This window comes from Rana temporaria, chromosome 12 (assembly GCF_905171775.1).
Source record: "Rana temporaria chromosome 12, aRanTem1.1, whole genome shotgun sequence".
NCBI lineage: Eukaryota > Metazoa > Chordata > Amphibia > Anura > Ranidae > Rana > Rana temporaria.
In genome coordinates, this window is record NC_053500.1 from 73233067 (window position 1) to 73258567 (window position 25501).

The 25501-nt window shown below is 43.9% G+C and overlaps 1 protein-coding gene across 1 annotated transcript in view; it reads left to right on the forward strand.

Moving 5' to 3' along the window:
- Positions 1-6033: 6033 nt before the first annotated feature.
- Positions 6034-25501, forward strand: part of KAT2A (lysine acetyltransferase 2A) — a 77502-nt gene continuing 58034 nt past the window's right edge. The window contains exons 1-2 of the mRNA XM_040330159.1: positions 6034-6329; positions 24169-24292. Of these exons, the coding sequence (XP_040186093.1) occupies positions 6105-6329; positions 24169-24292 (349 nt within the window). The 5' untranslated portion in view covers positions 6034-6104. The remainder of the gene's footprint in view (positions 6330-24168; positions 24293-25501) is intronic.

Consider the following 25501-nt stretch of genomic DNA (forward strand, 5'->3'; position numbering starts at 1 on the left):
GCCTTACAGGCCGGGGTCAAATACTACGCAGAGCTCTACGTTGCTGAGAGGGGCCCCAGTTCTATTGAGAGGATCCCAGGCTGGATTCCGTTCGATTGGGGGGTCGGCTTGAGGAGAACCCGCAGGCAGGTTATCCAACAGGGCTTGAACAAACCAATCGGGGATCTAGTGACCGGAATGCTGACAGGTACGCTTTGCTGTCACCCGGTGATCAATGCTAAAACCTACTGGGAGGATTTGCTCTATTCGTCCATTTAGCTCATTCAAAGTAATAGGCCTGTGGCAGAGGCCCTAGAGCCGGGTTTGTGAGAGAGACCTGTTCCTCCCAGCAATCTAAGTGACACTTCGGCTGCCAGGCTTGTGGCAGAAGTCTGTCCGGGGACACTTTACTCACTCTGGCTAGAGTGCAACGAACTGTAATTTGGTACTACTGAGAGCAGGATTGCTCGATTCTTATCCAGGCCTGATACTGCAAAGTTCTCCCTCTTTCTTCATCAACCTTTTCTTCCTATATGAGGTTGATGTTGGCCGTGTTGGCCTGGAAATAAAGCATTGGAAAACCTCTATTCACTGTCTGGACATTCGCTCAATACTCTGTTCTCCAACTGCACCCCTAGACAACACTAAGGTAACTTAATACGCCGATCCCAACAACAAATCAGCGGCTCCTGCGGGGGTAGCGCTACAGACGTTTTAAGCCCGCGCATGCCCAGAAGCTAGGGTGCCCACATGTCCCGGATTGCCCGGGTCTGTCCCGGAATTGACATGTCTGTCCTGGGTCCCGGGCACCTTTATTCCGGGACAATACAGTGTCCCGGAATGAAATTGGGGACACAGCCACCCCTATTAACTAATAACTACATTTCTGGAACTGGTTGTTAGGGCCAGCACTGCCTGGCGTCTTGCAACCACCAATTTAGTGACAATTTAATCTCAGACAGTGAGGCCGGGAGCGAGGCCTGCACCTAGTGCAGCATTGCTTTCCCCACCCACCACGGCACCTCCTCCTTCTCCGGCACCCAGCAGCAAGCAACAGGGAATGCTGTGATCTTCACTTCTTCACTCCCCAGAAAGTGACCCCACTCCTTTCCTTCATTGCACAGGGCTCATGCAGAGGGAGTGACAGCAGCACTGCATCTGGTGGCAGGCTATGGGTGGCAAGCGGCACTGCATCTGGTGGCAAGTGGCACATTAACCTAACAAATAAGCCGCCGCCAAATTCGTCATCAACCCCGAGACTACATTTCCCCCCGCCCCCTCAACTTTTTTTGGGGGAAGGTGAGAGAGGGGGTGTGTCCCTGAATGGCATTTTGGAAATGTGGTCACCCTACCAGAAGCGAGTTATGAGACGGGAGCGCTCGTTCAGGTAAAACTACCATTCATAATGGAGAAAGCACATTCATCACGCTGTAACAGACAAAAAAGTGCGAATCGTCTTATACTAACAAGGAATCGGCTAAAAGCAGCCCAAAGGCGAATAGAACTTCCTCTTCAGAGTGCCGTCGTACGTGTTGTACGTCACTGCGCTTTGTTCATCATTTTTCAAAAACGATGGTGTGTGGGCAACATTGTTTTTAATGATGAAGTTGGAAAAACTTTGTTTTTTGGACATGCTGAAAAACATCAGTTTTTTTTTCATGCCGAAAAACAACCGTGTGTACGCGGCATTAGATGTGATGGCTGCATTCGTTTTCTTTTTTAGGCTTTCTTTCTCCTGTTTTATTTTGGCGATCCAGCCAGTATATCTGTTATTTTTCAAAATAACAAGCTGTCCAGCAGAATGTATCAGTTACAGCAATGAAACAAACCATTCAACACTTAAAAGGGTTACATAGTCAGGTTGAAAAAAGACACAAGTTCATTCAGGTCAAAAAAAAAAATCCCATATACACAATCCTTTACACACAGTTGATCCAGTGGAAGGCAAAAAAAAACAGCAGGGCATTCTTCAATTTGCTCCAGTAGGGGAAAAAAATCCTTCCTGGTCCCCCAGGAAGAGGCAATCAGATTTTGCCTGGAGCAACTGTACCTGTAAGGCCGCGTACACACCGGCAAACATGTACGATGAAACCGGTCCGCCGGACCGTTTTCACCGTACATGTCTGCCCGGGGATTTCTGTACGATGGCTGTACTAACCATCGTACAGAAATCCGCGCGTAAACAATACGCGGGGCGTGTCCGCGACGATGACGCGGGGACGTGGGCGGCCCTGCCAGTTAAATGATTCCACGCATGCGTCAAAGTCATTCGATGCATGCGAGGGATGGCGGGCGCTCGGACATGTACGGTAGGTCTGTACAGACGACCGAACATGTCCGAGCGGGCAGGATTACAGCGGACTGTTTTAAAACAAGTCCAGGAATATTTGCCCGCTGGGAAAAGGCCTCGGCGGGCCAATGTATGCTGGAATCCTGTCCGCTCGGGCCTACACACGACCGAACATGTCTGCTGAAACTGGTCTGCGGACCAGTTTCAGCAGACATGTTCGGTCGTCTGTACGGCCCATAAGGCTACTTTCACACTGGGGCTGGTGCCCTCTAGTGGTAAAGCGATGCCAGTTTTAGTGGCGCTTTACCATCCTTCTTGCTGCATTTTTTGGCCACTAGCGGGGCTCCTCTCTGACAGCACAGGGATTTGTGTGCTTACATACACAAATCCCCCTGCTGGCGCTTGTGATCACGCGTGGCCGCCGGTGATTGTGCCCGCCGGCCACGTGCATTGGGTCCCCCGCCGTGCAAGACATTTTGGACAATTTCATATTACCAACTTTGTGGGAACAGTTTGGGGATAGCCCATTCCTGTTCCAACATGACTGCGCACCAGTGCACAAAGCAAGGTCCATAAAGACATGGATGAGCGAGTTTGGGGTGGAGGAACTTGACTGGTCTGCACAGAGTCCTGACCTCAACCTGATAGAACATCTTTGGGATGAATTAGAGCGGAGACTGCGAGCCAGGCCTTCTCGCTCAACATCAGTGCCTGGTGTCACAAATGCACTTCTGGAAGAATGGTCAAACATTCCCATAGACAAACTCCTAAACATTGTGGACGGCCTTCCCCGAAGAGGTGAAGCTTTTATAGCTGCAAAGGGTGGGCCAACTTAATATTGAACCCTACGGACTAATGCCGCGTACACACGACCGTTTTTCATGACGTGAAAAATTAAATTTTTTAAATTGGTCATTAAAAACGATTGTGTGTAGGCTCCAGAGCATTTTTTCATGACGTGAAAAATGGGCATTTAAAATTTTGAACATGCTCTAATTTTTCACGTTATCGTTTTTCACGACGTGAAAAACGGTCGTGTGTAGGCTTCAACGACGTAAAAAAAACGCGCATGCTCAGAAGCAAGTTATGAGACGGGAGCGCTCGTTCTGGTAAAACTACCGTTTGTAATGGAGATAGCACATTCGTCACGCTGTAACAGACTGAAAAGCACGAAGACTGAAAAGCGCAAATCGTCTCTCACCAAACTTTTACTAACACGAAAGCAGCCCAAAGGATGGCGCCATCCAAATGGAACTTCCCCTTTATAGTGCGGTTGTACGTCACCGCCAGGGCTCAAGTCCTGCGGGAACGCGTGGCAACGGAGTCCCTGCACTTTTTTCTAGTCCCTTTGCAGAACAAGAGCAGCCTCGAGCAGCCCGAGCCAATCCTTCACTAAGCGGCGATGCCCAGCACAAGTCAATGTCAGGGGCAGGCGAACCTTAGTAATCCTTTCTGTTACTGGCCGCTTCCTGTATATGGATTCATCAGGTAGTGTGCGGGTATTCCGTCACTTCTTCAATGCCGCAATGTCTCCTGGGAGCTTTTGTCATTGTTCCCAGGAGACATTGTGGCATTGAGGAAGTGACGGAATACCCGCACACTACCAGATGAATCCATATACAGGAAGCGGGCAGTAACACAAAGGATTACTAAGGTACGGTGGATCGAAAAAAAAAAACACATGCGGTTTAGTAATTATGCATATGAGCGTATCATTTTTTTTTTTTTGGTGGGGGATCTTGGGTGGGAGTTCCCACACTTTTCCCCCAGGACTTGACCCCTGGTCACCGCGCTTTGCTCCAGCATTTTTTTTACACCTTGTAAAAGCAGACCCTTCTGTCCAGCGACGTGTTTTTTTTTTTTGTTTTAAAAAAAAAAAATTCCCGCCGTATCTTTTTTTTTTTCCCGACGCAACTTTATTGACCCGGCGCGATCCACAAAGCTCGGCGTAACGTAATTTTGCGCTATGCACGTCGGGAAAATGACGTCACGAGCATGCGGAGTACGGCCGGCGCGGGAGCACGCCTAATTTAAATGGAAATCGCCCCCATTTGAAGAGGAACGCCTTGCGCCGGCGGAATTTAAGTTACACAGCCGAAAATTTCTAGGTAAGTGCTTTGTGGATCGGGCACTTAGGTAGAAATTTTAAGGCAGTGTAACTTAAATGGGAATTTTTACGTTACGCCGGCTCTTTGTGGATCTGGCCCAGATATTCCTAAGATCCGGCAGGTGTAATAGTTTGACACTGTGGATCTTAGGATGCAGTACCTCGGCCGCCTCTGGGGGCATTTCTCATCGAAATTCCGCGTCGGGTATGCAAATTAGCACTTACGGAGATTCACAAAGGTTTTTCCCTTCGTTAAGTCTCCGTAAGTGTTAGTTTGCCGTCGCAAAGATAGGGCTGCTTTTACAAAGTGTAAAGTTAGTACACCATGTAAAAGTGTACCTGTCTTTTCCCCGCCGCTGTCAAATTTCTTTTTAAAAAAAATGTTTTCCCGCCGCATCTCTTTTTTTACCCGTCGCGATTCACAAAACTCGGCGTAACGTAACGCAAAGCACGTCGGGAAAATCGTGTCGGGAGCATGCGCAGTACGTCCGGTGCGGGAGCGCGCTTAATTTAAATGGGACTCGCCCCATTAGATTGGTCCTGCCTTGCGCCGGACGGATTTAAGTTACACCGCTGCAAATTTCAAGGTAAGTGCTTTGTGGATCGGGCACTTAGGTAGAAATTTTGCGGCGGTGTAACTTCAATCGGAATATTGAAGTTGCGCCCGCTGGCTGTGGATCTGCCCCCTAGTGTAGATAGATAGATGATAGATGTACACATATAGGGCTAGATTCAGATAGCCCGGCATAATTTTCTGCGGGCGTAATGTATCTCAGATACGTTACGCCGCCATAACTTAGGGCGCAAGTTCTTTATGAATATGGAATTTGCGCTCTAAGTTACGGCGGCGTAACGTATGTGGTTTGGCGTAAGCCCGCCTAATTCAAATGTGGAAGATGTGGGCATGTTTTATTTAAATTTATTGTGACCCCCACGTATTTGACGTTTTTTACGAACGGCACATGCGCCGAACGTGAACGTTTCCAAGTGCGCATGCTCCAAATTACGCCGCAAACTGTTAATGCTTTCGGCGTGAATGTAACTTACGTACAGCCGTATTCGCGAACGACTTACGTAAACAACGTAAATTACGACGCTGTTCGGTCGTTTCTGACGTCCATACTTAACATGACTTACCCCTGCTTTATGAGGGGTAACTTTACGCCGGAAAAAGCGTTACGCAAACGGCGTAAAAAAATGCGCCGGGCGGATGTACGTTTCTGAATCGGAGAATCTACCTAATTTACATATTCCTTGCGTAAATCGGAAGCGCCACCTAGCGGCCAGCGTAAATATGCAACTAAGATATGACGGCGTAAGAGACTTACGCCAGTCGGATCTTAGCCAAATTCCGGCATATCTTGTTTTCTGAATACAGAAAAAATATACGCCGGCGCAGATTAGAATTTACGTGGCGTATCAATAGATACGACAACGTAAATTCTTTCTGAATCTACCCCATGCCTCTGGAGTGTAACTGGATAAACACATAGGGCAGACTATGATTGGAATGTTTTCACGCTTTGACCTAACACACATTACTTCTTGAGCCCGAGCTTGTATTTCCAATGCTCAGACTACCACTGGGTTCCTATACTGACTGATGGCTCCTTTTTCCTCAGACTACACTTCCCAGCATCCCCTTCTCGCACATGCGCGGTGTCAGCGCCCTGCGCTCCATTGAAACGGGCAGCTTTATTGATAGACGGCGCGGTGTACATCGTTGCTATGGCTGAGCTGGTACAGGCCTCGCAGTCCCGGAGCAGTCTGCAGTCTCCAGCCGGCGGACAGAGCGCGACCACCACGGCTGCGGCGGGAAGCAGTTCGGGCAGCAGTGACCCGGCAAGGCCCGGGCTGAGCCAGCAGCAGAGAGCCAGTCAAAGGAAAGCTCAGGTCAGGGCCCTTCCCCGGGCCAAGAAGCTGGAGAAACTCGGCGTGTTCTCAGCGTGTAAGGTAAATAGAGAGCTGGAACCCCCCTCCCCCTCATAGGGCGCCTTCCTTTATTTACATGACTGGTCTGCCTGTTCATAGGACACAGGTTGTGTCTTCTACATACACTGCACTTCAATAGTAATGGCAGTCCCTAAGACTCCATCATTTATTCCCAGTCCTGGAAGACACAGGCTGTGTCCTCTCCATACACTGCACTTCAATAGTAATGTTAGTCCCTCTATAAGACTCCATCATTTATTCCCTGTCATTCCAATCTTGGCCTGCCTGCTCATAGGACACTGTAGAGGCAGCACCTGGACTGCTACAGCATCAAAGATCCAACAAGTGTGTTTTTGGCCTGAAAAGCTCCCAGTGATTTGTAGGAGCAGACCCTCTCACAAAGACTGAAGGCTCCCATTGTACTATCCTTGTCCATTACCTTTTCATGTTTACACTAGCCCCCCCCAGGCCTAGGTGAGAAGGATGGCTCCTCTGCTTCTGAAGCCCCCTGGGATATGCACATCACAGCTGGAGGAACCTGCAGCGCTTCATCTGGAGTCTGGTTTCCTAAACCAGAAAGAGACAGCCAGTGTTCTGTACATTTGTGCCCTCCGTCAAAAAGTTCCCGCGCAGATCGGAGAGGCACTCCAGCTGAAGTGACAGCACCATAGCGCATTCGCACATTATAGGAGTTTTTTTTTTTTCGAGGGGCGATACCATTTCACGGGCACAATTGAAAGCTATGCAAAATGCGGAGGGAGACCGTAGCTGTCAGATTGTGCCTCGCTGTAAACCCGCGGCGCAACAGCAAGGCACAATATGCCAATTAACAGTGTCCCTCCGCTGCTTGCATAGCCTTAAATTGTGGCCAAGAAATGGTATCTCCCATCGAAAAAACGGCTCCTATGATGTGCGCTATGGGACCACACTTCAGCTGATCGGCAACTCGGCTGGGGTGCCCTTCTGCACTGGCACTTTTCGAAGGCGGGCACATATTGACAGAACACCAACTACTGATGTTAGAAAGCAGGATGGCAGGAGAGGCTTGCAGCAGGACAACACTGGATTTGCTGGAAATTGGTGTGTACTGATTCATGGCTGGAACCCTATGATCGCTGGCGCGAGTGACAGGAGAGAACTTTGTGTATGTAATCAACGCAAAGCTCTCTTCTGACAGTGGCGATGTGCAGTTTTTTTGTTTCCTGGCAAAGCAGGGGATAAAAACCGACACGTTCCTTAGTAAAATCAGCACACTTTACACATGGTAAACATTGTTGCACATTTAACCCTTAGCCCCAGATTAGTACAGTGCTAGTGTATATTATTACCACTGATCACTGTATTGGTGTCACTGGAGATGCCAGTGGCAGTTAGTCAGTTCCCACAAAGTGTCAGATTTCCTGCTGTAAGTCACTGAACACTACTATTACTAGTATAAAAATTCCAGTATATACAGTTGTGCTCAAAAGTTTACATACCCTAGCAGAATTTATGATTTCTTGGCCATTTTTCAGAGAATATGAATGATAACACAATAACGTTTCTTTCACTCCATGGTTAGTGTTTGGCTGGAGCCATTTATTATCAATTAAAGTGGATGTGATGTCACAATGTAGAGAATAAGATTTCTTATCTGTGCCCAGTCTTGCCACACAGAGTTAATCCAGCTCTGAGCAATCCACTTTTATTGTTCAGTGAAAATTTACAGACTTCCAGATAAAAACCTGTCTAAATAAAAAGTCCTTTCCGTCCCCTTGCTTCGAGTGACAGGGTTTTTACACATCTCGTGCACTAGCTTGGACACATGCACATTCCTGGATGTTTATCATAATATGGGGGGTGATCCACAGTTCATTGTGAGAGGTAATGTATGTCACTCGAAGCAAGGGGACGGAAAGGACTTCTTATTTAGACAGGTTTTTATCTGGAAGTCTGTAAATTTTCACTGAACAATAAAAGTGGATTGCTCAGAGCTGGATTAACTCTGTGTGGCAAGACTGGGCACAGATGATAGGAAATCTTATTCTCTACATTGTGACATCAATTTTTTTTTTGGGGGGTTTACATCCACTTTAAGGCCCCTTGCACACTGGGGCGTTTTTCATGCGGTACATGCGGACAGCTAAAAATAGCGCTGCTATACCGCATGAAAAATCATGCCCTGCAGTGTTCAATGTGAAAGCCCGAAGGCTTTCACATTGAAGCGGTGCGCTAGCAGGAGCGCACCAAAAGTCCTGCTAGCCGCATCTTTACCGCGGTATAGGAGCGGTGTGTTCACCGCTCCTATACCGCGCCTTCCCATTGAAATCAATGGGAAAGCGCGCTAATACCGCCCGCAACGCGGGCGGTATAAACCCTTTTTCGGCCGCTAGCGGGGGTTAAAACCTCACCGCTAGCGCCAGAATATCGCGGTAAATACGACGGTATGGCCGCGCTACAAATAGCACGGCTATACCATCACAGCGGCTGCACGCCTCAGTGTGAAACCAGCCTAACTGTGTTTACTCTTTATAAATCATAATGACAACAAACTACCCAAATGACCCTGATGAAAAGTTTACATACCCCAGTTCTTAATACCGTGTATTGCCCCCTTTAACATCAGTGACAGCTTGAAGTCTTTTGTGGTATTTGTGGACGAGGCTCTTTATCTTCTCAGATGGTAAAGTTGCCCATTCCTCTTGGCAAAAAGCCTCCAGTTCCTGTAAATTCTTGGGCTGTCTTGCATGAACGGCACGTTTGAGATCTCCCCAGAGTGGCTCAATGATATTGATTTCAGGAGACTGAGATGGCCACTCCAGAACGTTCACTTTATTCTGCTGTAGCCAATGACAGGTCGACTTGGCCTTGTGTTTTGGATCATTGTCATGTTGTACAGCTTCCTAGGTGATGAATGCAAATGTTTCTCTAGTATTTTTTGATAACATACTAGAGCTGCATAATTCTGGCTAAAATGAGAATCACAATTTATTTTTTGCTTAGAAGATATATCACGATTCTCTTGCGGTGTAACATCATTTTTCACATCAAACCAAAAAAATAATTGGGCTAACTTTACTGTTTAGTTCTTTTTTAATTCATTGAAGTGTATTTAACCCCCAAAAATTGTGTTTGAAAGACCACTGTGCAAATACAGTGCGACTAACTATATATATGTAATTTTTTTTGCAAAAAAGACTGATTTTAACCAAGTAAGAAACAAATGTCAGAAAAAGTTTCAGACTTTAAGTGGTTAAACTTCCTGCATTTACACACAGAAGTTAATCCCTTTTTGATCTAAGAAGGAAGAGTTCTAATGTTTTTAGTTATCTACTAGCACAGACAATGTTGTTAAAAACTTGGCCTACCGGCTGAGTGAGCAGAGAAGTCTCTATACTCGTTACATGAAAGAATCTGGAAACTCTGCAATACAGATCGTGAGGGGGGAGGGGGTTGAATCGAGATCACGTTTTTATTTTTATTTTTATTTTTTTCGTTTTTTTTTTAATGCTTAATTGTGTGTCTCTATAACATACTGCATTCATCTCGCCATCAATTTTGACCAAATTTCCTGTGCCTTTGTGGCTCGCACATACCCAAAACATCAGCAATCCACCTCCGTGTTTCACAGTAGGAATGGTGTACCTTTTCATCATAGGCTTTGTTGTCTCCTCCAAATGTAGGGTTTATGGTTGTGTCCAAAAGGCTCAATTTTGGTCTCATCACTCCAAATGACTTTGTGCTAGAAGGTTTGAGGCTTGTCTCTGTGCTGTTTGGCATATTGTAAGCGGGATACTTTGTGGCATTTGCGTAGTAATGACTTTCTTCTGGCGACTTGACCATGCAGCCATCTTTCTTCAAGTGCCTCCTTATTGTGCATCTTGAAACAGCCACATTACATGTTTTCAGAGAGTCTTGTATTTCACCTGAAGGTATTTGTGGGTTTTTATTTGCATCCTGAACAATTTTCCTGGCAGTTGTGGCTGAAGTTTTAGTTGGTCTACCTGACCATGGTTTGGTTTCAATAGAACCCCTAATTTTCCGCTTCTTGATTAGGGTTTGAACACTACTGATTGGCATTCTCAATTCCTGGAAAATCTTTTTATATCCCTTTCCTGTTTTATACAGTTCAACTACCCTTTCCCGCAGATTCTTTGACAATACTTTTGCTTTCCCCATGACTCAGAATCGTCAGTGCAGCACTGGATGAAAGATGCAAGGGTCTGTCAGGAGTCCAGAAACTCATTGACCTTTTTATATATATATATATATATATATATATATATATATATATATATATATATATATATATATATATATATATACACACACACACTACAAGCAAAGAGATCACAGGTGAGGATGGTTACCCTTTTAAAGTGGATGTAAACCCCAATTAATTTTTTGATGTCACAATGTACAGAATAAGATTTCCTATCATCTGTGCCCAGTCTTGCCACACAGTTAATCCAGCTTGGAGCAATCCTCTTTTATTGTTCAGTGAGATAAAACGGACTTGCAGAGAAAAACCTTGGTCCGTTCGGCCCCCTTGCTGTGAGTGACAGGTTATTTACATATCTCATGCACTAGCCTGGAGACAGGCATTATTTTTCAATTCCCACTCCTTTTCTGAAGTCATGTGGTTACTTTTCCTGATTTTGACTGGATGTTAGTGTTCATAGCAGAATTCAGTGTAAGAAATACAGTAAGAAAAATGCATTTTGACAAGGGGAGTGTAAAGGTGGGCGGGGAGTCTACTGACATCACAACTCCACCCACCGAGCTCCAGACAACAGATCCACCCACAGAATCCGCAGTTTTTCAGGTCTCAAAACAGAGGGGAAACATTTGACAGGTAAGGAAACATGCAGGAGGCATGTATATCCTTATAGATAACCACTATGGCAGTAGTTTAGAAAGGAGGAGAGGGGGTTTACATCCACTTTAACAGCCATTCAAACCCCTTTTGTGTCAACTTGTGTGCATGTTATCAGGCCAAATTCACCAGCGTATGTAAACTTTTGATCAGGGTCATTGATTTTAAAAGTGTAAACACAGTTGATTGATAATAAATGGCTTCAGCCAAACACTAACCATGAGTGAAAAATGTTTTTGTTTTATCATTCATATTCTCTGGAAAAATGTCCAAGAAATCATAAATTCTGCCGGGGTATGTAAACTTATGAGCACAACTGTATCTAAGTTTATATAACTTTCACGCAAACCAATCTATCTACATTTATTGGGATTTTTTTTTTATTATCAAAGACATGTAGTAGAATACATTTTGCCCTAAATTTAGGAGGAAATTTGACTGGATATGTTTATAACAGAAAGTAGAAAATATTGTTTGTTTTTCCACATTTTTGGTTTATGTAATAAAAAATAAAAAACCCCGTGGTGATCAAATACCACCAACAGCTCTATTTGTGTGGGAAAAATTATATAAATTTTAATTTTGGGTACAGCGTTGCATGACCGCACATGACCTGGTGGTAATCCCGAGTGTGGCTCGGGGTTAATTTTCATTACCATTAGCGGTATCCCAGAGCCAACCTCAAGATTGCATTGCAGGATACTGTTACTGGTAATTTACCTTGTCCCCAGGATCCTGCAATGTATGTCGTCCCTCCCCTCCGCTGTGTCCTCCGCCGGCACCTCCGCCCAATGCTCTGTATTCCGGACTCCGTTCCCTGCGAGCATCGAGACGCATGGGGGCAGAGCCCGGTGGACACTGAAATCTGTGAGATTGCATTACTGTATCAAATCCCTTTCAACTCCCTTTTGTCCCTAATGCTTTGTCCTGCATGCACTTTTTTATATATAATATATATATTCATTCTTTCTGCCTGGAAACTGGAGATTGTCCTTGGCATCCAAAAAGTGTCCCTTTACGCCAAAAGCGGTTTTAGACCAGCTAAAAAACAGCAATGGTGAATTAGAACAGTTGCAGAATTGAGCGATGGTGATTTGTAGGTAAAATTTATTTTGTTATAAAAAAACATTTTTTTTTTTATATATTATAATTTTATGTTCCAAACTTTATCATACCCGGGATGTCCACTAGACTCCTGGACAGATTTAACCACTTAAGGACCGCCTAACACAGATATACGTCGGCAGAATGGCACGGCTGGGCACAGGCACGTCCCCTTTAAGTGCCCAGCCGCGGGTCGCCCGCGACCCGGTCCGAAGCTCTGAGACCGCGGAACCCGATCGCCGCCGGTGTCCCGCGATCGGTCACAGGAGTGGAAGAACGGGGAGAGGTTTGTGTGTGTGTAAACACACATTTCCCGTTCTTCACAGTGGCAGTGTCACTGATCGTCTGTTCCCTGATATAGGGAAAGACGATCAATGACATCACAAGTCCAGCCCCGCCCCCCTACAGTTAGAAACACATATGAGGTCACACATAACCCCTACAGCGCCCCCTAGTGGTTAACTCATAAACTGCAATTGTAATTTTCACAGTAATCAATGCAATTTTATAGCACTTTTTGCTGTGAAAATGACAATGGTCCCAAAAATGTGTCAAAATTGTCCGATGTGTCCGCCATAATGCCGCAGTCACGAAAAAAAACTTTGTGTTTGTTTTTTTTACCAAAAATAGGTAGAAAAATACGTATCGGCCTAAACTGAGGGAAAAAAGTTTTTTTTTCTATATCTTTTGGGGATATTTATTATAGCAAAAAGTAAAAAATATTAAATAGTTTTAAAAAATGTCACTCTATTTTTGTTTATAGCGCAAAAAATAAATAAACGCAGAGGTGATCAAATACCACTAAAAGAAAGCTCTATTTGTGGGGGGAAAAAGGACGCCAATTTTGTTTTTTGAGCAACGTCGCACGGCTGTGCAATCGTCAGTTAAAGCGACACAGAGCCGAATCGCAAAAAGGGGCCTGGTCCTTTAGCTGCATAATGGTCCGGGTTTTAAGTGGTTAAGTGAGTTATTCCTAAAGGCCGTACACACAATCGGATATTCCGTCAACATTTGTTCAATGGATGTGTTTTGTCGGATAATCTGACCGTCTGTATGCTCCATTGGACGGTTGTCGGAATTTCCGACAACAAATGTTGGATGTTCATGCTCTCAAATTGTCCAACAACAAATGTGTTCCGTTGGATTATCCGATCCTGTGTATGCAAGTCTGTTGGACTAAAATCCAAAGTACAAACACGCACGAACCTTTAGCAGAAGAACATTGGCAGAAGTTGCCCAAAGGGTGGCACTAAAGAGCAGAAAAAACATGTGGTTTGGTGTATGTTGGCTGAAAAAGTTCTGCTGTCTGTATGCAGAGCAAGTTCACGGCCAACGCCCTTCGGACAAAAGTCCACGTATTTGTCTGATGGAAATCCGATCGTGTGTATGAGGCTTTAGAATTACAGGCCTGCAATATAAAACGCTGAATTTCTATGCAAAACAATGTATCGCTTTGAGATTCAAAAATCTGAAAATAGCGCAGTGCCTAATAGCTAAAAATGGTTTGGTCCTGAAGGTGGTCAACCCTTCTGGAGCTGAAGTGGTTTAAAGGGGGGTTATCCGTTTAATATCACATTGTGGTTGGTTTTGGTTTATTTAGACCCCTTTCACACTGAGGAGTTTTTCAGGCGGTGCAGCGCTAAAAATAGCGCTGCTATACCACCTGAAAAACTCCTGCCCAGCAACCTCAATGTGAAAGTTGGAGGGCTTTCACATTGAGGCGATGCGCTGGCAGGAGAGGAAAAAAATCTCCTGCAAGCAGCATCTTTGGAGCAGTAAGAGGAGCGGTATGTATACAGCTCCTTCCCATTTAAAACAATGGGAAACCGCGGAAATACCAACCCTTTATCGGCCGCTGGCGGGGGTTAATACCGCACCACTAGTGGCCGAATCCCGCTGCAAACCCGACGGTAATAGCGGCACTATACCGCCACCGTGGCTCCTGCCCCAGTGTGAAAGGGGCGTTATTGTTAAGCGTCTGCATTTCCAGCTTGAAAAAAAACAAGTGAACGCACCCCCACATCTCTATCATTTGAGGGAGGAAAGCTGTAATGATCTGACACCAGTGACTGCAGGAGAGATCATTATTGGTGAATTTAAAGGTGGAGCCCTTACGTCTTTTGCAGAACAGACCACATTCTAGCCAATGGGATGCAATCGCTCAGGGAATATTCTAGGTCAGGGTTTCTCAACTCCAGTCCTCAAGGCGCCCCAACAGGTCATGTTTTCAGGCTTTCCATTATTTTGCACAGGCGATTTGATCAGTTTCACTGCCTTGTAATTACCACAGCTGTTTCATCTGAGAGAAATCCTGAAAACATGACCTGTTGGGGCGCCTTGAGGACTGGAGCTGAGAAACACTGTTCTAGGTCATGTGTAAAAGGAAGGCATGTGGTCTAGTGCATGAATGCGTAGAGAAAAGTTTATTAAAACAAAGTGGTAAAGACTGAAAGTACTACATATTCATAAATATAGATACATTACAATTAAAGGAGTTGTAAAGGTAAAAGTTTTTTTACCTTAATGCATCCTATGCATTAAGGTAAAAAAACATCTGACAGCCCCGCCCCCCCCCCCCCCGAGCCCCCGTTTTACTTACCTCACCGTTCGAAAGTCCCGGGCGCGTGCTTGTCGTCCTGCTCGGTTCCCAGCCTGGCCGTTGATTGGCTAGGCTGGGCGGATTGATAGCAGCGCAGCCATTGGCTGGCGCTGCTGTCAATCACAGCGGATGACGCGGCGCGCCGGGGGGCGGGGCCGAGTGGTACAGTCGGCGGCTATGGCCGCTGCTGTATCACGGGAGCGCGCTCGCAAAAGCTTTCCACCATGCGAGGGACCCCAGAAGACACGGATCCGGGTCACTCTGTGCAAAACGATCTGCACAGTGGAGGCAAGTATAACATGCATGTTATTTAAAAAAAAAAATAATTGTACCTTTAGTGTTCCTTTAACCACTTAAGGACCGGCCCCTTTAGCTATACGTCGGCAGAATGGCACTTCAATATGCCGCCGTGTGGTCGCGCACGCACCGATGCCACCTTCCCTGTGAGTCGGACTCCGGGTCCCGCTGACTCGATCGCCGCAATCGTCTCACGGAGGTATGGAGCGAGGAGATGCCTGTGTAAACAAACATCTCCTTGCTCTGCCTAGTGACAATGACGCTGATCTCCGCTCTGTGTACTCAAAGCGGAGATCGGTGTCATGTGACACACAGCCCACCCCCCCCCCCCTACAGTAAGAAACACTCAATAGGGAACACTTAACCCATACAGCGCCACCTAGTGGTTAACCCCTTCACTGCCAGTGTAATTTTCACAGTAACCGGTGCATTTTCTAGCACTGATCGCTGTAAAAATGACAATGGTCCCAAAAATGTGCCAAAAGTGTCCGATGTGTCCGACATAATGTCGCAGTCACAATAAAAATCGCTGGTCACCACCATTACTAGTAAAAAAAAAAAAAAAATATCCCCTATAACTTTTGCGCAAACCAATCAATAACGCTTCTTGCGATTCCTTTTTTTTATTTTTTTTGGGGGGGGGGGGGATATTTATTATAGCAAAAAGTAAAATAATATAATATTTTTTTTCAAAATTGGAGCTTTATTTTTGTTTATAGCGCAAAAAATAAAAACCGCAGAGGTGATCAAATACCACTAGGGGTGCAACGGATCAAAAAACGTACGGATCGGATCGATCCTCGGATCAGGAGTATCGGATCATTTTCGGATCAGCGCAAAAAAAAAAAAGGGTGTTTTCATTGGTCCAAAAAAAAAAATGTATGTATGTATGTATGTATGTATGTATGTATGTATGTATGTATGTATGTATGTATGTATGTATGTATGTATGTATATATATATATATATATATATATATATATATATATATACACACATACATTTCAGGGGTGGATTAAAGAGGAAGCAGGTGGGGAGGGCGGTGGCAGTTCGGGATGTAGTCACACTCGCAGAGCTCAACCTCTGGGGCGAGAACCGTAGGGCCGGGTGGAGTAGGTTGGCCACGGATCCAGGTGCCTATTTAAGGCCGTAATGCCCCTATTGGTGGGGGGAGGGGGGGAGGGATAGGGGGAATGGAGGGGTCATAGTACAGAGTAAATGGGGGGAGGTGGGGGGGTGTGGGAGAGGGTTTGGGGGGGAGTATCTCCGGTTATCAGTTTCAGAAATAAGCTGCCTGTCGTGGTTTTGCCTTGATGCTTATTGGAAATCCTGTCTATGCAAGATGACGAGTGACATGACTCAATTTATAGCGACCGAATATAATAATAACAATGTAACGGGAGTGGTCGGGGGGCGAGTGACTATCTGGTAGATATTATGGGAACCTTAAAAATACTCTCATATAATGTAAGGGGATTAAATTCCCCGTTAAAAAGGGGTAATATTTTAAGAGAAATTAAACATCTTAAAGCGGATATAGTACTCATACAAGAGACACATATCTCGCAGGAGTCAAATCTTAAAATAAGCTCACCGGAATACCCATTATGGTACTACGGAGACTCACCGACTAAACTGGCAAAGGGTGTTGCCATAGGGTTTGCCAAGGAAGTTAGATTCGTCCTGGTAGAGAGAAAAGCAGATCCCGAGGGGCGGTATCTCCTACTTAGAGGAAAAATAAATGAAGTGGATTATTCTATTGCAAATATTTACTGTCCAAATAAGAACTCCATGAGATTTCTTAAGGGGGTCATCGAGATGTTTATGGACTTCAGGATAGGCAGGGTAGTTGTGGCGGGCGATATGAACCTCTGTCTGGATCTGGATCTCGATTGTACGTCCCGTGTGCAGCGGACTGGAGATGCACAAAGAAAATTACTTAAAAAAAAATTACATCAACTCCAATTGATAGATGTTTGGAGAATACAGCATCCGAAAACACGTGATTATTCATTCTACTCCGCTGTACACGGGACGTACTCTAGGATCGACTTTTTTTTAGTGGATCATAGCTCATTGGACGTAGTGACAAGTTCGGGAATTGGGATAACTACCCTGTCGGATCATGCGCCAGTTTCAATTAATTTAAAAATCGAGGGAGCTCCCAAAAGTAACACCAAATGGAGACTTAACGAGGATTTAATACAGGATGAAGAGGTTGTAGAAAGGATAAAACAGGAATTAGAATGGTATTTTAAGACAAACTGCTCCGAACACATGTCGGAATCATTAGTTTGGGAGGCTCACAAGGCCTATATCAGGGGCATACTGATCGCAATAGGATCAGCGAAAAAAAAAGAAACTAAGAAGAAATATGATGAGTTATATAAAACTATCTTGGATCTTGAACAGACCCATAAACTAACAGGAGAGCATGAAGCGGAGCGCACCGTTATCATAAAAAGAGAGGAATTAAGAGATCTTATTGAATATGAAAATAGAGCGGCATCTTACAGACGTAAGAAAGAGAAGTATCAATGGGGTGACCTGTCGGGTAAATACCTAGCAAAAGGGTTTCAAAACAAATTTAAGGGTAATTTTATAGAAAGCATTCAAACAGGCAAAGGGAGTAAGGTATATACAACATCAGAGATTGCAAGAGTATTTCAAGAATACTACGGGAAGTTGTATTCGATATCGCAAGGGGACTCCTCCGAAAAAACAAAAAGGAGAAGTGTTAATACAAAAATTTTTTTAAGTAACACATGTTTAAATAAAATACCAGATGACAAAATTAGTTTTTTAGAAGAACCTATAACGGAAATGGAAATTCGTAATAATTTAAAGGAGTCACCAAAGGGGAAAAGCCCAGGCCCCGATGGGCTAACAACTGCATATTACCAAAAGTTCAGTGACATTCTGATCCCCAGGATGTGCTCCTATATAAACGGTATTGGTTTAAACTGGGATATTCGTCAAGAGGCATTAGAGGCTGCAATTACAATAATCCCTAAGATAGGTAAAGATCCCTCCTTATGTTCTAGTTTTAGACCCATCTCGCTATTAAATGCAGACGTAAAATTGTTCGCCAAAATCTTAGCAGGGAGAATTAAAAGTAATCATGAAAGATTTAGTACATACTGATCAAGTAGGCTTTGTCCCCGGGAGGGAAGGTAGGGACAATAGCATCAGAACACTTCTGTTGACACAGATAATAAAAGATAGTAAATCCCCAGGTCTACTCCTGTCTATAGACGCCGAAAAGGCTTTCGACAGGGTAGACTGGGGATTTCTATTGAACACATTGTTTATCGGGATCGGTCCAAAAATGATGGGGTGGATAAGCGCTCTGTATAAACACCCAACGGCAAGAGTTAAGGTGAATGGGACATTGTCAGGGACATTTGAGATGTTCAATGGGACTAGACAGGGGTGCCCCCTGTCCCCCCTTTTATTTATTTTATCTTTGGAACCATTGCTGGCCGGGATTAGAAATAACCCCGACATCAGGGGGATTCAAACAAATGATGGGGAACATAAACTCGCAGCGTTCGCCGACGATATCTTATTATTTATAACGAATCCAACTATAACCCTCCCGAATCTATTAAAAACCCTTAAATTGTATGGAGATGTATCTAATTTTAAAATCAATCCCCTAAAATCAGAAATCCTCAATATTAGCGTGAATGCACAGGACGTACGGAGATATAAGCAAGAGTTTCCATTTATTTGGAAAGATACCGAGATAAAATATTTGGGAGTTAATATTACATCATCCCCTGACCTAATCTACCTACAGAATTATATACCATTATTAAATGATATTAAAAAAGATTTAAAGAGAATTCCATCGAGACAAAGATCCCTACTAGGGAGAATAAATTGTTTTAAAATGTTTACTCTCCCTAAGATATTATATATAATTCAAATGTTACCAATCGCACTACCGGGTGCTTACTTTAAAATACTAAAACAGTTATTAAATAGGTTTATATGGCGGAACAAAAAAATGCGCATAAGTATGGAGGTGTTAATTAGAGATAAGGAACATGGTGGTTTGGGGGTACCTGATATTTACACATATTATATGGCCATTCACATGGCACGGGTGGTTGATTGGGTCAGAGATAACAAAGAGAAAAGGTGGGTGAGATTAGAAAGTTGTTCAAATAAGTCACTGTTAGGAAAAGAGATTTGGATACCGCCACATTTTAGACAAACAAATCCGCACATGCACAAAATCACATTGGCATCCATGTCTATATGGGATAGGGCACATAAAAGACTTAGATGGGGCTATAACTCCCCACTAATCCCTTTATTTGACACAAATTTTTTTGTACCAGGGAAAATGGACCTGTTTGGTAACTGGATTAAAAAACCAGATGCACAATTAAAAGACATATTAAAAGACGGCAAAATTCTTACCTACCAGGAACTAAGTAAAAAAAAAGAATTGTTTGAGTTGAACAGGTGGCGATACTTGCAGCTGACGCATTTTGTAGATTCCTTCCCCTCCCCCCTGAGGTCAGATAGATACTTGCTCCCTTTGGAGCGTTTGTGTTTAGCACCAAATGGAAGGGGCGCGATCTCCTCAATTTATAAAATATTGATGGGATTGAAAGATCCCGGTTTCCCTCCTTATATTAATAAATGGGAAGAGGAATTGGGAACGGGTAAAACCGAGACAGAGGTCAGGAAAATATTAAAAAAGACGCATACGACTTCATTTAATTGTGCATTGATCGAAATGAACTTTAAGTGTTTAGCACGATGGTATATAACCCCGGCCATAGCACACCGTTATCAAGACGACACCTCCAAATATTGTTGGAGGGGCTGTCTTGAAGTGGGCACTATGTCACATATATGGTGGACCTGCCCAAAAATTAAAACATACTGGAATAACGTATTATTAGTAATTGAGGAGATAACCGGAATTAAAATACCTCCTGATCCATGGGTCTGTTTGTTTCATGGGACAGAAATGTCAACCAAACAGTACATGAGAACTTTACTTCCCCACGTACTAGATGCAGCAAAGAATCTGATCCCCAAACAATGGAAGGACCCTATGAGCCCGACAGAGAAGAGCTGGTTTTGCAGAATTAATGATATATATTATGCTGAACAGCTCAGGTACATGGGAGAGGAAGGAGAAGGCGGATTTAAACGAAAATGGCAGGATTGGGCTAATTTTAAACTTGCACCAAGGTATATAGATAGGATGATATAGTGTAGGAAGGTTAACGGGCAAAGAGTGATTCAATAGGAGACAGAATTCCGGAGATAGGGGAGGGTGGGGATAAGGGTTGGGGGTGGTTTGAGGGTGGGATGAGGGTTTGTTCGGCTAGGGGAAACTAATGTATCTATTTATGTATTTAAGTATTTTTTCCTTTTTCTTCTTTTGTATATTTATTGACATATATTTAAAAAGCACTTTTGCAATAACAAAAAAAAAAAATTTTTTTCCAACCATGATGCGAACTAAGGAGACTGCGAATTGAACGCAAATTGATTAAGTATCCTGATAGTTCTCTGAGGCGGAAGTAAAAAAAAAAAAAAAAAAAAAGAGGAAGCAGGTGAGGCTGTTTGGGACTTGTTAAAAGTACAATCTTGATGTTTTTACAGATATATATATATATATATATATATATATTTTCTGTAAAAACATCAAGATTGTACTTTTAACAAGTCCCAAACAGCCTCACCTGCTTCCTCTTTAATCCACCCCTGAAATGTGCTCTCCCCCCCCCCCCCCCCCCCCTCCTCCTCTCACACCAGCGCTTCTCTGCTAATATTCCCTCTCCATGTCGGCTTGCCAGAGCCCAGTGCACAGCGTGACACGCCTCCCCGGGGAGGCGTGTCACGCTGGGCTCTGGCAGCAGACTGGCCGCCGCTCCGGAGCTAGGCCGAAGCCGGGGACTTTCCTAGGCCTAGGCTCCGGAGCGCTCCGCGGATCACGGGGTGGCCCGTTCGGATCACGGATCGGTGACGATCCGTTGCACCCCTAAATACCACCAAAAGTAAACTCTATTTGTGGGAAAAAAATGACGCCAATTTTGTTTGGGAGCCTCGTCGCACGACCGCGTCAGTTAAAGCGACTGCAAAAAGTGGCCCGGTCATTGACCAGCAAAATGTTCCGGGGCTGAAGTGGTTAACAGCGTTTCTTTGAAAGCAAAATAAATGAGTTTAGATGCCAAACGTGGCTAAATGCGGTACCGGCGATTAGCCGCGTTTGCGTTTTTTATAGACGTTTTTGCCCATTTAATTTTATTTTTTTAAAGAAATTATTCTAAACTCAAACGCGGCTAAATGCAGCATGTAAATGCGGTAAAAACAGGCATTTTTAAATGTGGATTACTGTCTGTCAAGTTTAATCATTTAGGAGCAGTTATAAAAATGTCCCGTGTACATGGAGCCTAAAAGTATTATGAGACCACCAGGTCTGCTCTGCATGCTGGATACATAGAGAGAGCTGGATGAGTGTTGCAGCAGTTGATAAGTGGTTTTGGCCATGAGAGCGGATTCTCCTTCGTTGTAGAAATATTCTCTTAAATTGTTTTTTTACAACCACTTTAAGGGCAAAGTACAAACACGGGCATTTACAGGGCATTTTCACCCCCTTCCTGCCCAGACCAGTTTTTAGCGCTGTCGCACTTGAATGACAATTGCGCGGTCATGCAACACTGTACCCAAATGAAATCTTTGGTTTTTTTTACCCACAAATAGAGCTTTCGTTTTGGTTGTATTTGATCACTTCCTGCAGTTTTTTTTTTTTTAAACAATTTTTTTCCCCTTAGTTTAGGCCCATATCTGTTCTTCTGCATATTTTTGGTAAAAAAATCGTAATAAGCGTATTTGGTTTGCGCAAAAGTTGTAGCCTCTACAAAAGAGGGGATAGATTCATGGCTTTTTTTTTTTTATACTAGTAATCGCAGCTATCTGTGACCGTGACATTGCTATGGACATATCGGACACTTGACACGTTTTTTGGGACCATTCACATTTATACAGCGATTAGTGCTATAAAACTGCACTGTTTTCTGTGTAAATGTGACTGTCAGGGAAGGGGTTAACACTAGGGGGCACTGAAGGGGTTAAACGTTTCCTAGGGAGTGATTCTAACTGTAGGGGGAGGGGACTCACAAGGGGAGGAGACTGGTCAGTGTTCCTCTGTACCCTTTCCAAAAATGCACTGGCTAAAAAAAAAAAAGCATAGATGTGAAAGTGTCCCATAGGAAACCATGTTAAATGGACTGTAGTGTGTTTCTGCAAACAGCAAAACGCACTGTAAAACGCATAGGTGAGGAGTGGACATCACTTCTTTGTCCAGGAGAGGTTTTCTAAACGGCTGCAGGCAGAAAGCGGTTTGCAGAAACTCACTACAGTCCGTTTTAACATGGTTTCCTATGGGACATTTTAAATTTTTTTTTTCCAGCCATAATGCATTTCTACATGGAAACAAAAACGGTCCGCTCTCGCCGTCTGATAGTTCTTAAAGCAAAGTTCCACCCACATTTTTACTCCTCGCCATGCAGTACTAATGTGCATCCTTAAAATGAATTGACAATTTATTATTTAATTTTTTTCTGTTCACTTAACTGATTTATGCCTAATATCTGTACGTCTTTTCTGGTTTTGCATTGGCTCCTGGGAGATCTTTTTTTAACCACTTGCCCGCCGTCATTTGACGGCGGGACGATGAGCCTCTCTTTCTGAGCAGACGTTATATGACATTGCGCCTTCCCGAGCCAGTAGGGCGCGCGCACCACGTCACTTGGAACCTGATGCGGGTGCCCAGTAACTGAGCAGGATCGTGTGTGTGTGTGTGTGTGTGTGTGTGTGTGTGTGTGTGTGTGTGTAGACACACAGATCCACGTCCTGTCAGGGAGAGGAGACCAATGGTGTGTCCCTTGTACATAGGGACACAGATCGGTCCCCCTCCCCCCCACACCAAGAATCACTCCCTAGGGAACACATTAACACCTTGGTTAGTGTTAACCCCGTGGTTAGGAGCAGGCGGGGCAGTGTGTGAGCAGAGCGGAGACAGTTTCAGTGTGTTTTTCTGCTCTGCAGCCACTAGTCATATCGCAATTTTAAAGCTGTTTCAGCATGTCCCCAAAACAGCGATTTTCGGCCGATATCTATCCCTTATTTTGTAGCTGCTGTAACTTTCAATATACGCTTATTGATATTGAGAGATATTATATAATATATATATAATATATATATATAAAATTTTTACCAAAAATATGTAGAAAAATACATGTCGGCCTAACCTCAGGGGGAAAAAAAAAGGATATATATTATAGCAAAAAGATATTATTTATATATATATATAATTATTTCAATCTTGTCCCTCTTCTGTTTATAGCGCAATAAATAAAAACTGCAGAGGTGATCAAATGCCACCAAAAGAAAGCTCTATTTTTACACTACACTTCTTTGCCTACTTTTACACAAAAAAAAAAAACCTACGTACCCTATTACTCATTCACACAGGGGGGGGGGGGGCAGGGCGGAGGCTGTGTATCTGACAACCAAAGACCAAGACAATCAAAGGGGAACAGGCCCTTGGCCCAGGAGTCAGTGGGCTTTGGACATTTGTCCTGCTCGAAAATGCTGTAATCAAGTTTAGGCATTAATATTAAATCTGTCATTAAAGAAATATAGAGGCTAGCACTGCACTCTCATGTATGAAAATGCTAATTTCTTGGCTGTGTCTTCTGGAATTTTGAGTCGCAGGCTTTAAGATGAAATGCAGAAAATTTAAAGCTGTCAGATTTACTTGTCCCCAATGCTTGTTCTTAATTGGTGCTTCAGACACTATAAAAGACATTGAATGAGCATGACCTCCTCCTCAAAAAAAAGTTTATATAATATACCGTCCTATCTATTTACTAAAGCTAGCAGCATAAGGCTAAAAAATAGTCAGGTTTGATTGAGAGACATTACTCCATCTTGCAGTATTGCATGCATAACTCTTCTTTTCTTTACAGGCAAATGATGTGTGTAAATGCAATGGATGGAAAAACCCAAACCCACAGACAGCACCACGAATGGACCTCCAGCAGCCTGCGGCCAGCCTGAGTGAGCCATGCCGAAGTTGTGGGCATTCTCTTGGTATGAACACTTCATACTATATGTTGCATAACTTTTTAATCGTATCCATTAGGATTTGATGTGTTTGCATTTTTTTTTTTACTCATATTCTGGTCATAATGATCAGTTACAGCGTGGACCTTCATGCTGGATGGCTCCAGACACCTTAAATTGGGTGTCGGCAACCCGTCGATCAAGGCCACGGGTAGATCATTGCTTGACCTCCTGATTGCACCAAAAAGCTGCAACAGGGTGGCGAGTGCGCGCCAGCACTAGTGTGTAAAGCAGTGGTTCTCAACCTGTCTAGTGCCGTGACCCCCTTGATAAAATTTCCCAAGTTGTGGGGACCCCTAACGGTAAAATTGTCGGCACCCAAGGTAAGACAAGTAATTTGCGCCCCTAACCCACGGACATTTATCGCTCCCTGAGTCACTTCCACTCGTACAGTATTAAAACCCCTTATAGTACATTTTAGGATGTACCACTCTTTCTCTCTCTCCTCCTTTCTTTCCCTTTTTATCTCTCTCTATCCTAATTTCTTGTTTGTTATCCCCATCCCTCTCTAGACGTCTTTCTTGTTCTTTCTCTTATTCTTTCTCTCCCTTTTTCTTTGTTCCTTCCCCTCTTTTCCTCTCCCTTCCATGTATTCTCTATTTTTATTCCTTCTCTTACTCCCTGGTGGCGAGTATTGAATCAGTGGCAGTGCTGGCGGGGAGTTGGGATGAGTGGCAGTGCTGGTGGAGAGTTGGGATCAGCCAACTTGGGTGCTCTTGATCAAGGTCATCTGCTGATCTGTGAACTGTAGTGGGGACTTTTAAAGGCAACTCTAATCACAGGTAAGGATTAGAAAAAATCCCTAAATCGGGGTAGAATATGGGACTTTTAAGATGCAAAAGGGGGAGATATGACACAAAATAATGTTAATAGATAGCAGCGATTTTTGCCAAACCCACAACGCATGAATTGAACAAACTAGTAGTTTGGTAAAAAAAATTAATACATATCATTTGAAAAAGATTTGAACATTCTTTAAAAAAAGTCACAGAGAGAGTACTACTTATGCAGTCATGTGCAAAGGGACTTCTTCATAAAACCCGTGTTTCTAGTTCTACATGTTTTGCCCTAATACGGGGCTTCTTCAGGAACACACAGGTAAGTAGTGATCTACATAAAAAGAGTGTCAACAAATAATGATAATCCAAACAAATAAAGTCATCCATCAGTTAGTTT